Genomic DNA, 16,754 nt, shown 5'->3' on the forward strand with positions numbered 1-16,754 from the left:
TACTACAAGAGCTGGTCTTCATGCTAAGGAGCAATGACCGTCCACATGTGAGCGCTAAACATCCACATTAATAGATCAAGAGTTCCTCCCTGTTTTTCGGCAGTGGGTCATTAAAACACAGAAACAGTAATATAAACAAACTCTGAACTGCCTGGGACATTTAAATAGGCTGCCTGTGTCTATTGTTTGCACCAATAAATATACACAAAGCTGTATGCATCTCCTTACTGAGCAGAACATTCCATTTTTGGACAATAAGTGTCCAGTTACAACAAAAAAGATTGTTATGTGATATTTACCTGTGTTTACGTGTGTTTTTGGACACTTCATAAATGAAATATAAGTGGCTTTTCTGTGAGGGCTATTATGCACATCATTTATTGTTGTAGGGGAGAACGGTTGGTTGGCACATCGGTTGGTTCTGGGTCAGGACGTGGAGTTCTCACAAAAACACACCACAAAAGATATGAGAATAGTGTGCTTGTGCTTTTGCAACTAATTTGGCTTCTATTTAGGGCTCATTCAAACTAATTTTTCCCATAGCAACTGAAAGGCAGAATGTTGAAAATTCAAATTTAACTGTGACAAATGATGGCACAAAGGACATCTGTCACAGTGCTCCTTATAGACATTACATACAGACTCATATTCATACACATACATACTAGCACATATTAGCAACCATCTGGGATACAATAACAATGGCCTAGCACAGCTTAGCAACCACCTGGAATTTCATAGAAAGTTTGGTTAGTTCTTAGTCCACAAATGTTCCCTTTCTAGTTAAATATGATTTTCTAATTGTGAAATATAAATAGAGGATCTCTTCTTTTGGGTAGTATTTTACAAAAGGTATCTCTACCTTCACTCAAGTACAGGAGCTGAACCACTGTTCAAATCAAGCCATTGACAAAATAAATGAAATATTCATAAACACTTAATTCCAGGATTGGCCTGATGTTCAGCTTTCCATTGTTGCTACACTATATGGACAAAAGTACTGGGACACCTACACATTACACCTTCAGGAGCGTTTATGACATCCCATTCTAAATCCATAGGCATAATGCAGTCAGGCAGGTGATGTTCTCCTGGCATTTGTCAAACCCAGACTTGTCCATCAGACTGCCAGAGAGAGAAGCATGATTTGTCACTTTACAGAATACCTTTTCACTGCTCCAGAATCCAGTGACGGCGAACTTTACACCACTCCTCACAACACCTGAACTCAGTAATTACGAGGGGTGTCCCAATACTTTTGTCTATATAGTGTAGTTATTAACGTTAATGTTATAACTTATTGCTTACAAGGGTCATTTTGCTGCCCAGTGCCCAGTCAGTGTTGACCAGTGATCTTCTGGTTGCTGGGTCGCCTGTCTTACCAGTAGGCTAACTGTTGTGAATGAAATGCAGTATGGTGTATTGTATTGTATTGTATAGGACAGATTAGCATAATACAGAATCATATACAGTTATTCAGCTATGTTCTAGGTTCAATGGAGCGATAATCAGAGATTTTAGTCACTGGTTCTAGCTTCAGGCACCAATGCTTTGGCTTTTTATGGTGAATTTTATTTGATATCAAGCTTTTCTTTGTTTTCAAGTTTGAGACCTGAAATGTGGTCTGCATTTCACTGCTCTATTCTAATAAAGAGAATAAAATACCAAATCCTCTGTTGTTTTATAAGGAACTGATGTCATATTTTGGAAGCATATTTGGACTGGAAGCTTCATGATTACAGATGTAACAAGTTAAAAGGGTGCTCCAGCTAGTCGTTCTGGAATATCTCCGCTCTAGCCCAAACACCCACTGCCAGTGTAAACCTTTAAGCTATTAAATCTACTCCCCTACATAATTACATGTCAAGGCTTTAAGTATTACTTCTGCAACGTGCTTGAGTTTCACCTTAGGTGGCTTACAGTATGTGTAATATTTGTTTTCCCCTCATTTTAGGCCATCATTTTCAGTGATTTGCAGCAGTTTTCTGTGGTGCAGTATTTAGGGCAGGGGAAATGAGCATAGGCTACATTTAAAGCAACACAGAATGACCTTCTTCTGCCATCCTTTAGAAAAATCTATTTTGGAGATGGTGAGTAATGTTTTGGTGGTAGCAACTGCCACATAATTATGCACTGGGCAACATCCAAATCTGTTTTCACGTTGTTGTGTATTGGAGAGGATTGAGGTTTTGCAGTTCCCATTCTCATGTAAAAACATAGGGTTGAAATCATCACTGTCCACCAAATGACCAAGCAAGCTGCACATGGATGTTTTCACATGGCTTGCTTTACTTTCTATTGCTGTTTAGCTTTGGAAGCTGGAGAGTGGAGCCTGCACAGTGTCAAAATGTCAGACAGACAAAATGCCAACCTGAATAAATGCATTTCTTGTATTTAGAGCCCATTGAAACTGTATAAATACGTAAAGCACAAATGCTTGTTTTGAGAATAGCATGACTCTTTGAGATGTACATCAAACAATAGTTAAAAACATGCCAAATACTGTGCCACGATTTACGTCATCCTCGTTTAGCATGATTGCAGGCATGCTTTCCGTTTCTTTCTCTGGACTTAAACACCTCTGCTGGAGAGAGGGTTGAAAATAGAGCTGTGACATTTCAGCCAAATGGATTTCCATGTTTTAGAGTGGCACTCTGCTCAAAGCATGCGTGCCAGTGAGTGTGAGTGTGTGTGTATGTGAGAAAACCAGCTGTGAACATCAATGTTCTTTGATATCTTGGCTCACCTCTTCATGTTACAAGGTATTGTGCTTTGGTTTGGTTAGAAGCCTCAGAATAGCTCCTGTCCTGCAAAGGTGCTATACACCAGCATGCTTTATCTGGGACACGAAAAGTAGTGGAATTCTAATGTCTAACTCAGAGCGGCATCTTATTTTTTGTGAAGTTTTGATTGGAAGCAGGGAAGGAGATTGCATTTTTAGTGAATGGGTGCAAGCCAGAAAGCCTGGGTTAGGGGCAAGATACAGTAACCAAATATGGTAAAATTGTTCATTTAAGCACAGTGATATTACAGTAACAATACAAGCTATTATTGCAGTTACCTGTATAAAAAAGTGTAGTTTTACTTGGGGATTATTTTGACTGAATTCACCTGGTTACAATTGTTAGTTAGTAAACTTGCTATTGTGATGGGCTCCTGGCTAAGCTGACAATTAGTGTGAGTCAGTTTAAACAGCTGCATACCTGCTGCCAGCCGCTTGTTTTTTATTCAAGTGATTTATTTTTTACACATCTACACCTCTCCTATCAGTAGGCACATATGCCAATATCATGAGAATAACCTAACGTTTTATCACACAACGATATTATAAATATGATATTGTATTAAGAAAAAAAACAAGTTAAAACAATACATATACATCTACGTACATATGGTGTTCTGAAAGTTATTTTCATAACATTAAATAACAATGTGTTGGTGGTTATACATTTTTGGGATTTTTGTCTTTAAAAAAAGGTCCCCTTGCTAGCACACTGAGGATAAAAATTACCATGAGTGTTGAAGGTACTCACACCAATAACTTAAACCTAAGAATGCACAAAAATAAAGTCCAATGAAAATTTTCAGCAGAGAATGACCAAAGAGAAAACAAACTGACTAAAAAACAAACAAACAAAAAAAAACAAAGATTAAATAGGTCTGCAATAAAGTATCAGAATCTTGCAATTAACAAATAATTTGAACAGTAAAAAAAGAAATAATACATAAAAACACTGTTTTCTTCGCTCTCCTGTGCTGATCAGAGCAGACGCGTTCAAACAGTTTGAGAGGCAAAAGATCAGCAGTGAAAAACTCTGTGAAACACTGCCTGCTGCAGCCGTGTTCAATACAATCTTCAGCTTACATTGATTTGATGAATAATTTAATGAAATTCTTCAGTGGGAATCACATACATAATACTAAGTAACTCAATATTTTGATATTGAGTAACTTAATATCTTTTGGTAATAAACTCTTTTCCTCTCATATTGAAAGTTGTTACTGCAAACATGTCAGTTCATTAGATCCCTCTGAGGTTTATGGCTGTTTCTGCTGTAAATGATGAACACTAAAGTGACTTGCATGCTAATAGCTAACACACCACCACCATATCACATCAGTGTCACTGCAGTGCTGAGAATGATCCAGCACCCAAAAATACCTGCTCTGTGGTGGTCCTGTGGGGGTCAGGACCACCGAAGAGTTTTCACTGTTCAGAAAAAGGTCAGATATTGTTTCTAAGATTCAAAGTAAAACAATTTGTTACTACAGTAAATGTCCAAAACTTTGTAGACACCTTCTCAATACCAAGTTTACTCCCCATTTGCTGCAATATCTTTGACTCTTCTGGGAAGGCACTAGTTGTTGGAACATTGCTGTGAGGATTTGATTGAACATGTAATCTGATTAGTTCTCGATTACAATAGCCACTCATCTCAAAAGTACTGGATGGAGGACCATCACTCCTGAGAATGCAGTTCCACTGCTCTAGAGCCCAATTCTGTGGGGCTTTACACCCCTTTAACTAATGCTAGGCATTGTGCATGAAGACCTTAGGCTCATGTGTGGCTGCTCAAGAGCATCCCAATCTATTGGATGGAGGTTTTCTATGGAGATTATATAAGCTGTGCCAGCAATGGGTGCACCTTAAATTAGCTGAATTCATGTATTACATGGGGTGTCTGTTGATCATATAGTGTATTTTATGATAATATCAATACATTCTAGAGGCTTGTCTGCATAGTTGGCCCTGAATAGATTATATATAGATTCAAAGGGCCACCAATCAATGCTTTGGGTGACTGAGTGCACTGGATTTGGCTACAATAATAGCTGATTTTGTTTGAGAGCCCAAATGGTTTAGCTTGTTTTATAAACATCTGCTCTTCCTAGGAAGAACAGTTCAAGAGTATAATTAGAAATGATAGCAATGGTCAAAGCTTTCCTTTGCAAATGTAAATAACCTAATCGGTCTGACCCTTCAGTCAGGATACAATTGTATGAAGTCCGGTTATTTTAAACTACTTTTCTTCCTTGCTGTCAGAACATTACTGCAGGAGAGGTCTTAAACTGTGAATTTAAATGGCAAGCGGTTAAATATAGATGTTACTTTTTGTACAAAGATAGTTGTAGCATTTTCCATCACTGCAATAGATACAAAAACTAAAATACAAATGGCACTCTGACATAAATATTTAATCTTATGACACTGGCCAATCTTGATGAAAAGCACTTTTAAGAGTCCGTTTAGAGCTAAAGTCATGGCCAACTGGACAATGTAGAGATATGGCCGTAATGAAAGTGTAGCACCATTTATGGAGCATCAGTCTATTACTATGGGCAACCCTCAGCACTAATGACTTCACTGGACAAGTCTAGAGAAAGAGAGACCAGTTTGAGCTTGTTGCCTGTCTAAACAAAAGCAGTGACCATTAACTACCTAAACTTCACTCTCAGCACTAATGTTTTTCTTCCATTCCATTAGGACATTATCCTCTGCACCACTACATCATTCGTCGTCTGTATCTGTAACTTTAGAACATTGTGCCTAATTTATAAAAATGTTCAGAAGCCCTTTCACCTCATTCCTAGAATTTGTTAGTTTTTGGGTTTGCTTGTTTTGAGGTTCTGTAAAAGTAGCCCAGTTTTTCTGCGTGTGACCTGATCAGCACATGCTCCAAAGAGGAACTTGAGGACATCTTAATTTGCGCTGATTAATGAAAATAATCCTTGGCTAGGTCACAATGTTCTTGAGAGCATATTACAGATAGGAGCTTTTTGTTCAAATGGAATATGGATTTTAGAGCAAGAATAACTCTGGCACGGGGCTGGAGATGGAGTGCTACATCAGCCTGAACTCCTTTCACAGGCACAGAGGGTCATCAATAGCAAATGAAAAATATCGAAATAGAGAAGGAGGCTCTATTCTTCATGTTCCCTCTCTTTCACATTCTCGCTGCATTCCCAGCAACTTCAGCCTCACTGTCTGTGTGGATTAGTGGGAGAAATATTGTGAAGGTTAAAAGTCTCAACCACTCTGAATTGCCATTTCTCTCACAGCTATTTCCAATTTGGAGGTGCGCTTTAAAGCACCAGCCAAGGCAAACAAAGGCCCCAGAAAAACTGAGGCTGAGTACCTTTTCATCTAAAAATACTCCCTCTGTAGGCATGCTCATGTACAGGATACACATGTGGCTACGTAGCACATTTGTCTTGACCTGCTATTTTTTACTGTTTGAACCCACTGATACTTTGACATCAACAGAAAAAAACACTGTCGGTGGTGACTGAATCTATGAATCGGTTCAAAGCGAAGAGATTATATAACAATATAAAAGTCAACTAGCTTTAGCAGAGTTTGCTGATGGAATGTTCATGTCCACCTCCAGAAGAACCCACCCTGTTGAAAAGACCAGCTTTTGCTGGTGCCTTGTTTCAGAGGGTTCAAGCTGGTCTTCCATGGTCTAGGTCAGTGGTTCCCAACCCAGTCCTCAGGGTCCCCCAGATGGTTTACATTTTTGCTCCAACTTTGCTGTCAACTTGCAACATATATTGATAATGATAAAAATGTGGACCGTCTCGGGGGGTCCTGGGGACAAGGCTGGGAACCACTGATCTAGGTGGTTGACAAGCTGAACAACTTGCTGGACTAGACAAAAACTGTGCTGGTCAACCAATTGGTTAAGCTGGTAAACCACCGTACCAGTTGACCAGCAGAGCATGTGATTTTGTTTGAGTTTGAACAACCTGGTCAACCAGCTTGGTCATGCTAGTCATGCTGGCCAACCAGTGTGGTCATGTAAGTTGTGCTGGTCGACCAGTTTGGTCGAGCTAGTCACACTGTTCGACCAGTCAGTCAGTCAGTCAGTCAAACTGTTTCATGTCTCAGTGGTTGGAATCTCCACCATACAAGAACCACTTTAGGCTCCCTAAAGAGCCTTTCATTGAATGGTTCTGTAGAAACTCAATTATACTGTTATTTAGGGAACTAAAAGTGGTTCTTCTCTCACTCCAAACAACCCTTTTTGACACCTGTTTTCACATTCTAATTATCCATCACTTGAAATATCAGCTTCCGATTCCACTGGTTTCCACTGGTTCATATCACCTCTTGACTCTCATAAACAGAAAGTCTTCTCGAAATGAGAAGGATCATCTGCTTGAGACTTCATGATAAAGGTGTTATACAATCACAGCTGGCTGAGTTTCATCAAACTCAGACTGGTTGAGTCTCTTGTGTCTTCTAGTTTATTAATGTCAAACTCTTTGGGTTGCAAGAATGGCAGTTTAATTCCCACAGCTTACCGTAGGAATTCCTGGTGAAATAATGTGAAATATGAGCATCAGGACAAAAAACAGGCCGCTCTATTTTCAGACCAGAACTATTACGATATTACATTTTATGGCATGGCCATCCTAGCATGAGTGCACTCCCAAAGACATAAAGACTATAAAGACTAAAAGACTTGCTAACAAAGATCTCCAGATCTACGCCCAACATAAGTCAGTTTCACTTATTTAGGTCCGAAAAGAATCAAGTGTATGACAGGTTGATAATCCATTATGATGAATGCCTGAAGGGTAGAACACTAGCAATGAGAACAGGCCTTGGCAATCCTTCCTGTGGCCCCAAAGTAAAAGAACCATTGCATGGAAAGAAGGGGAAAAAAAAGAGAAAGAAATGGTAAGATTTAAAGCCAGGTGTGGGAGAAAGAAAATATAGACCCATTAATTAAACATTTTCAGTCTAGCTCAGCTGTCCGTGGCTACGTAGTAGCTTGTTTGTGGCTAAGGAGAAGGATACCTAGGAGAGTTATGCAATGATTTGGTTTCTGAGAATGAAATATGAGGCTTAGGGCTATAAAGGCAACATTCAGAATTTATCTCAATGTTGCTTTTATCACTGAATTTGCATACTACTAGCTATGATTTTTCTTATCTATATAAAAAGCCATTCTTATGCATAGGCAGAGAAAATAGCTTCAACACAAAATAACCTGCCTTCTTTCGCTCCAGTGGTTACTGTTTGGAGCACCACTATCATTTTGTGGATGGAAATTTTCTTCAGTGTTTTACAGCCTCTCAACATTTAAGAGTGGGTTTATAAACATACTAAGACACGGGCACGTGCAGCTTGTTCGGAGGTAATTTTGACTGCTGTTGTTATTGTGAACCATGATAAAAGAAACTGTATAATGGCTTCAGATAAGGATCATTTGGTCCTCTTGGCTGAGCAAGGCCCTTTTCAATACACGACTAACAACAGCTGGGCCAACATTTCATCTCTGCTCCCATCAATATACATGCTTCAGGAAATGCATTGTGATTTATTTCCTCTCTGGATGAAATGTTTGCTTTGAACACCAGTGCTCTGTGTACTGATGAGTAGTTCACAAAGAATGCACAATGACTCAATTATAGTATATTTTGTACAAGGTACACCTGATTGGAGTGTTGATGTACAATGCAGTGCAAGCTTTACTGATGTTCTCAGCAATGGCTCAAACAACACACTTCATATCCAACTATAGACTCAGAAGAGATCACTACTACTTCTCAGAACTGCTGCTTTTAGAAGCAGAGCACCATTCAGCAGTATGAACAGTGTGCTTTTCTTCTGTGTATAGAATGATTCATTTTCTGCATTAAGCTCTGCAAGGTCTGGCTCCTGGCTGAGCTCATCCATTCATATACTCATTTGTGCCCTACGTTCGGCTAATTTAGTGCCTTCTCCTGGTTCCAAGGTTTGGACTGACCTGTATGTGTGGGCAATCATTTAGTATATTAGTCCCAAATTATTGATTTCTCTCCCCCCAATCTAATCACGTAAATCTGTCTTGAAGACTGATTTGTTATCACTGTTCTTATTGTCATAATTTCTTTAAAGAAAAATGTTTCATCACATCAGGTGTTATTTCAAACTTCATGTGAATAATATGTGATCATATGCGACAATGCAAATAATGTGATCACATGTGACCATGCAAATGTGTGATCACATGTAATGTGAATAATATGTGATCATATGTGACACAATGTGAATATTATGTGATCATGCAACAGTGCAAATAATGTGATTGCATGTTACATCGTGTGGATAATGTGATCATATGTGACAATGTGAATATTATGAGATCATGTGACAATGCAAATAATATGTGATTGCATGTGATATCATATGAATATATGACCACTTAAATATGATCATTTAAATTTGCATTACATGTGGAAAAAAGGGTGTGGAAAAACTAACAAGTGAAGTGTCTAAAAGTGATTATTCACAAAAAAAGTGTTGTGATTTTTCTATAAAGGTAAGTTACAAAATGATTTTGCAATCCATCTTCTTTATCTGTATATTATTTTGTCTTTTTGTCCTGCTGCCCACCACACATTGCTTTTTATCCTCCCCAGGATAAAACGTACAGCGTCCCTCCACTGCTGCAAAGCGTCCCTGACAATGGGAAAGGCGCTATATAAATAAAAATGATGGTGGTGGCTTATCATTACCACAGCTGAGTGTGTTAAACCCAAACTCGTAAAGCTCTGTTGTATCACTTCATGCAGGTAAAAAGTGGCAGTGGATTAAATAAAACATGTTCGTAAACATTAATTATATAAGACACTCAGTTCTGATGAGCGCTTGTTGTTTACAGTCCAGCTGAGGTTTGTCGTCATAGTGACGCGAGGCGCTTTTTTTCCCCTCCCTCTCCTGCGCTATCATTGGCCAGCAGTGTGTCGTCTGCACTAGGATTGGCCAGTATCCCGTTTCTTGCGCTACTATTGGCTCGTGACTATCGCGTCTCTTGCGCTTTGATTGGCTTGTGACCGCCTGCGGAAAAAACCTCTAGTCAATGATAACGCAGGAGCGGATTCAGTGAGCCAATCGCCGCACAGGAGGGCGGGGTTTGTCGGATTACGGGTGGGGAAAACAACGGCGCCCGAGTCATGCTGCAGTCTCGAGCTGGTCCAGTGCTACCGCAGCAGCACAGCCGCGCAATGTCAGTCGAAGTTTGTTCTGCTTCTCGTCTCGGTGGTTCTTTTCATGAGGCGCGTTCTCGGAGCCAGTATTAAAGGAGGACGAGTGTAGCTTTACCGCACAGAAGTTTCATCAGCTCTTATAATCAGGCTGCGAGAATGAACGATATCAAAGTTGCTGTTCTTGGAGGAGAGGGAGTCGGGAAATCAGGTAGGCTGGAGCTCAGGCTGTTGATTTCCTCTCTCTTTCCTTTAAGCTCTTGTTTTGGTCACATGAAGTCATTTACAGCAGTCTGACCTTTATTCCTTACAGCACTCATCGTTCGTTTCCTGACCAAACGGTTTATTGGCGAGTACGCATCATCATCAGGTAACTTCCATCTGTTCGGACATCTCTCTCATTTACAGTTCCTTCTGTTCGGGTCCGCAGTGCTTTAAAGTAAAGGGTTCTCTGATGCACTGCGAACCAGTGATAAGAACTGACCCAGTTTGCCTTAAGAATCACTACACAGTAAATGGCTTAGGGGAAGTATAACCTACACTCTCAAAAAGATGGTTCTTCAAGGGTTCTTTAGTAAAGGGAATGATTCTATAGGTGAAGTGGTTCTTCAGATTGATGGAGAATGTGTTATATATGGTTCTATACAGAACCTTTTTGAATATGGTTCTGAATAGCACCAAAAAGAGTTTTTCTATTGTTATGATGCCAAGCGTGTAACAATAGCAGAACCCTTTTTTGGTGCTATATAGAGCCATTTTCAGAAAGGTTCTGTATAGAACCATACATAACACCTTCTCCATCAACACAACACATTCTCCATCAATCTGAAGAACATTCCACCATGCAAAGAACCATTTAAGCATGAACCTGTTCTAAATAGAACTGTTTCTTTTACTACAGAACCCTTGAAGAGCCATCTTTTTAAGAGTGTAGGACATGAAAGTAGGCAGTACTTATGCGTAACATCATAGAGAGAAATAAACATCCAGTTACATAGAAATGAGTTGATGTGAACTGATGTCATGATATTGACTTATGAGAACCTGATGGCTGGAAAAAGGCACCCTTTTGTTTTACATGGTAGGCTACAGCAGGAGCTCTGCCAAGCAGCCATACTGAGTTATTTAGAGTGGCAATAAAATGTTGAAAATTGCAAAGTGAAGCAAAATTCGTTCTCCTGACTGTGTGAAACTTGTTCTTTTTTCAGAGTGCATATACAGAAAGCGTATGTCTGTTGATGGAAGGCAGCTGAATCTTGAACTTTACGACCCATGCTCTCAGGTAAGTGTTTAAAGCAATAGTGAAAGCTTCTATAATGGTTATAATAAAAAAAAAGTGTCTGAAAAGCTATAGAGCATAAGCCCCCCTCATAAAGATTAATAGATGCATGAAGGAAAACAAGCTTGTGAATGTGATACCCACTACTGTAATGCACACGATATTACAGCTCATGCAGTAGATTTGACTGGGACCTGGGAGTTTTATTGCCAGCACATTTTACATGGGTCATGTACACTTAACCTTATCTCAATTTAAGACACTCTACAGAATGCAGAGCTCCTGCAAAGGCTTCACTTTGCTTGCATGTTAGTTGCATAATTGCAGAAAAGCTAACATTTCCACTTGCAGCCTTTTTCTTCAGTGTTATTTTGGCGAAACATCAGATTTGGCTTCGTACTGATCAGTACATGCCGTTTGGAAGCCAGTATCATCCATCATACTTATGTTAACGAGTTCTGAAGGCCTACATAATTTACGGCCCTTATGTAATGACTCTTCTAGCGCTGAGACCCAGACAGCAGTATTTTGTGTGAATAACACTTAATCGGTTTGCCATGTATGGCCATATTCTGTATCATCAGACTACTCTTATTGCACCACATCAACAGATCATGGCCAGACATAGGCCTACTTGCATAGGAAGCATGGCAGTGGATATATTTGTGTAGGGTGAATCTGCAGTCTATGCAATAGATGTCTGAGATAAAGTGTTGTTTAATAACATTTAGCAGTTGCACACACTCAGAATCAGTGTGCTAAGGACAAATACACCAGTTTACCAGTTTATTAGGTACTGTATAGGTGCACTTTATACGTTACTGACTGCATCCCATCTGTTTCTACACACCTAGTCACCCACCCTCTATGTCATTCCTCAGTAGAAAGGAACCACCACAGGACAATATTATGGGGTTTATTAAACACTTCAGCATTACCGCAGGGTTCAGAATAGTCCACCAGCCAAAAATATGTAGCCAATAGTGGTCCTATGGTCAGGATGAAGGTCCAGAGAATGAATAACACAAAATGTGCCACATTAACAATCCACTACTATGTTAGTGTCACTACTATGCTGAGAATGGTCCACCGCCGAAATAATATCTGGTCAGCGGTGGTCCTATGGTGGTTCCTTTATACTAATGGATGTGGTAGAGGGGCTTAATGAATTGATTCAGCAACAGAAGGGCTACAGTCAGTATGTGTAAACCTACAAAGTATGGCAGGTGTACCTGATAAACTAGTCAATGAGTGTAGATATGTAAGTGTTGCCAATAAACTGTAAATTATTCTAATTCTGGCTGTGTGGTCTGCATGTGTTTCCTCAGCCCTGTGAAGGGAAGTCCACTCTGAATGAGCAGATCCACTGGGCCGACGGCTTCGTGGTCGTGTATGACATCAGCGACCGCTCTTCTTTCCTCGCGGCCACGGCCATAGTGCACTTGATCCGCGAGCTAAACCTGGGAGTAGCTAAAAGGTAATGCTCTTCACTAGAGTGAGTATGGGCAGCAGAAGAGGCAGCTATTTCTGTCTGCCATTCACAACTCGTCATTGCTTGTGCTGTGTAGGTGGTCAATAACTGACCAGAAAACAGGCTTATATATTTTTATTATGGAGAATACCAGAATGGCTGCAGCTGCTGCGGAGGCTGAGTGGGTGCTCTGATAGCTTAAGGCCAGGCAACTTAACTCGCCTCCGCATTTTCCTCAATGGCTAAAACCACCCACATTTTTGATTTTCTTGTGTTAAAGATAGCAATGGTATAGCAGTGGATCTGCCATTCTTTGTAAGCACTGACAGCAAAGCTATGTTTCAGTTCTCAGATGTTTAGTGCTTGGCTGTTTTGTAATTGATCAGCTGATTCTTCGTCATGTGCATGGATTGGAAACATGCTTCTCCTCTTGCTTCTCATAGAAACTGTTTAGTTTGGTCATCGCAAAGCGATCCAAGGGTAGTCCCAAAGGACCAAACTAAAGCAGAAATGTAAACACCCAATCAAATTAAACCTGCCTTAATTTAACCATTGGAAACATTCCCTTAAGTCTGAGTTTGGGTCTCAATTTAGAGTACCTAGTTTGTAGATGGATTGCACTAAATAAAATAAACATTGAATTTTATTCCAATAAAGTAAACTTTGAACGGTGTCTGTGAGACTCTAGAGTTCTCTGCGCTCTTAAAAATAAGACTGTCTAAAAAGGTTCTTTGGAGTGATGCCATATAAGAATCACTTTTGTCTTCCAAAAGAGCCTTTCTATTGGATAGTTGTGAAGGTTCTAAGAACAATTACATACTTTAAAGCTTAATTAAAGTTCTTCCCTAGAACCATATTCAAGAATCATTTAGGAGCTTCTATTTTTAAGACTGAATTACTTCTAATCTTTAGGCACTGATATACTACAGTTATGCTGCCGTTAAGCATCTAAGCCTGTTGCCGAACTATCAGAGAAAAGTCTTGCCAATAGTTGAAGGAGGATTTTTCTTCAGTCATTCTGAACCACTTCTTCACTTTTTGTCTAGGGACTCAGATTCGGTGGTGTTCTTAGTGGGTAATAAGCAGGACCTGTGCCACATGCGTGAGGTGGACAAGGAGGAAGGCCAAAGGGTGGCATCAGATGGCCGCTGCCAGTTCTACGAGCTCTCTGCTGCCGAGCACTACCAGGAGGTGGCGCTCATGTTCTCGAAGATGGTGCGCAACGCCAGCCTGGGTGGCAAAGCCAAGGAGCGCCGGCGTCGGCCCAGCGGCTCCAAGTCCATGGCCAAACTCATCAACAACGTGTTTGGCAAACGGCGGAAATCTGTGTGAGAGCAGAACAAATGATGGACACTGATGGTGCCATGAACATTAAAAGCCCTGTGAGGAGCTTCATATTGGGACGCAAGTAGCACCCAATAGAGACTAAAGACCAGCTTCTGGCTACTGCATGCCAATTCCTTTAAAATGTCATAGCAGTACTGTGTTTCAGATGGCCTGTGTGTGCTAAAGCGTTTCTGTGAAGTGCGCTTAAGTTGAGACTTATCTGCTCTTTGCTATAAATGTCCCAACTGTGCACTCTAAATGTTTATTTGACCATGTATACAATGTTGGATGTAACAATAAGGGCAAATATGCTCCTTTTGATATATGAGGAATGTCCATAGAGGCTGTTGTAGGCCAAGTTCCAACTTTAAACATGTCAATTAGAGATTAGATAAAAGTGCTGTCTTTACAGTATAAACTGCTTCATGCAGGTTTACTATATAGACTGTTATTCTTCAGTGATTACAGAAAGGACAGATTAACACAGCATTCTGAAAGGTTTCAGCACTGTACTGTGATTTCTCTCAGCTGACATGTTTTGACCAGTCATTGATATCGTCGATAGAGTAGGTTTTTACAGTGTAAAGCAATCTGTAAACTGTTGTGCATTTCTGTTTGAAATGCTGTCCCTTACCTAGAATAAAATGTAACCAGCTTTTCTCAGTGACCCCCTGTGCTGCGGTGATTCTATTTCTGCGTGTTTGGACTGGTCTGCAATGTTTTGAAAGCTTTCAAAGGTCTCAGCGTGCACACTTTATTAGAGGTGAGTGCTGTTGGGCAGAGCAGGGTGACTTGGCAACTAATTCTACAGGAGACTAATTAAATCTTGCAGAATGCTACAGTAGAGAAATACAGTAGAGAAAAGCCATTAGAGTGAAAAAGGATATTTCAAATGATTCCAGATTGATTTGGGTCTGTTTTCTACTTATCTCAGGCTGCACATTTACCAGATACACGTAACGCCTGTTCTTGGACTGCCAGTAGGAATACACCAGAGAAAATCATTTTTAGTCCAGTAGCAATCTCAGTCTCTTAGTGTGGGAAAAAATGCTGATGTGGAGTCAACTAGTGTTTGCTAGAAGTTATGACAGTTTTAAACGGTGTAGATTGCATACAGCAAAGATGTCAGCCTGAAAGGCTATTTTGAGAAAACCATGCCTTTACACTGAGGTAGAAGTATCCATGATTTAGCCATTTTTTTGGAAGCTTAATTCAGTTCAGAACAAACACTGTACAGACAGAAATTTTAGAGCCCCTGTGATTGTGTTAGGCTTAAATACTCAGTATTGAATATCTTTCCTTACCTACCAACCAAGGACTACCTGCATGTCTGAAATGGTTCCATATTCCCTACAATGGAAAATCAGAAACACTATTACACACTGCTTATCATTCTACAACGGCAGTCATATTCCATAGCATTCAAAACAGTGCAGTACGGGCATTTCATGTCCACTAAGGTACACTACGGCAAGGGTTCCCAAACTTTTCCATGCCAGGGTCCACATGAAGAGGTAATGTTTGCCCCATGACCCAAAATATTCTGTGAAGTGACATAAACTTGTCAAAAGAGTGCTAAGCTTGCAGACTTCTACTCAACTGTTCTTTCAATCAAGAAACACAATAGTATAACACAACAAAAGAATAAGTCATGGATAGGCCTACATTAGAGAGATCACAAAACAGAGATTTTGCATTTAGATAATCCATTCAGCTCTTACTTTAAAATTTTTTTAATACATTTTATTAATAAGTAATTGGACTTTTTACAGGTTTCATTTTAAAGTTGTTCCGATCCATTTTATAAGATAACAGAGAGGGCTAGCTAGCGCTGTAAACTGATCACTGTTGATTAAATTGGCTAAAGCAAGCTTGTTTTAGATGTGGCCTGGCAGCAACGCAGATCTTATCGTAAGTAGTTTGAACATTACTACATTACTTAAAGCTTTGAGCATGGCGTCCACTCATCCCTACTGTTGTAATTCACACAACACTTGATAGCTACACTTCAAACGCATGTGACCGTATGTGTTCACACAGCCAGTTAAAGGCCACGCTGATGACACAGGAGTGCTTTGAGAGCATCTGAGGTGCTGTGAGGCACAGAAACAGTATAAATACCACATAAGACCTAAAACACTTCATCTATTTTTGCTTTTGAGGAAAAAATGTATATGCATTAATGTAGCTTTATCAATGCATATACATCTTGGTGGGTCACGACCCACAGCTTGAAAAACACTGTACTAAGGTTTGTGCACTACCGGTTGCAGTGCTGTGATGTGTTGATATTAAAGCCAAGGTGCTAGACTAGTACTGTCTGTACGTGTATCAGCTAATTAATGTTATAGAATCATAGATGAGATGATGAGAAACAAAAAAGGGGGGGGGGTGGTCTCACTGGGTGCTCGGCACCCCTAAAGCTCTGATCCTAGAATCACCTCTGAAGCCATTCTCTGAAGATGTAGAGGGCACTGAGGGTTCTCCTCTGCTATCTAGCGAATAAGGCATAGTTTTAGACATAGCTTACAATTGACATTTTGAGTAATTTGTTGGGATATCATGATGACTCACAGGTGAGTGAAAACAATAAGATCCAGAGAAGTGATAAGCTAAATGCCCATGAATGACTCAAATGCTCAAATTTTACATTTGATTTTGAGCATGAAGTGGATACAAATGCACCATTTACTTATTATGTAA

At 39.9% G+C, this 16,754-nt stretch overlaps 1 protein-coding gene across 1 annotated transcript; it reads left to right on the forward strand.

Moving 5' to 3' along the window:
- The first annotated feature begins 9,958 nt into the window (after positions 1 to 9,958).
- Positions 9,959 to 14,718, forward strand: rergla (RERG/RAS-like a). Its single transcript, XM_036577579.1, has 5 exons — positions 9,959 to 10,186; positions 10,289 to 10,345; positions 11,184 to 11,257; positions 12,583 to 12,731; positions 13,772 to 14,718. Exons 1-5 carry the CDS (start codon positions 10,135 to 10,137, stop codon positions 14,055 to 14,057), a joined length of 618 nt encoding a protein of 205 aa, XP_036433472.1. The 5' UTR covers positions 9,959 to 10,134; the 3' UTR covers positions 14,058 to 14,718.
- The last annotated feature ends 2,036 nt before the right edge of the window (positions 14,719 to 16,754 follow it).

Source organism: Colossoma macropomum, unplaced genomic scaffold (genome assembly GCF_904425465.1).
Source record: "Colossoma macropomum unplaced genomic scaffold, Colossoma_macropomum, whole genome shotgun sequence".
Lineage (NCBI taxonomy): Eukaryota > Metazoa > Chordata > Actinopteri > Characiformes > Serrasalmidae > Colossoma > Colossoma macropomum.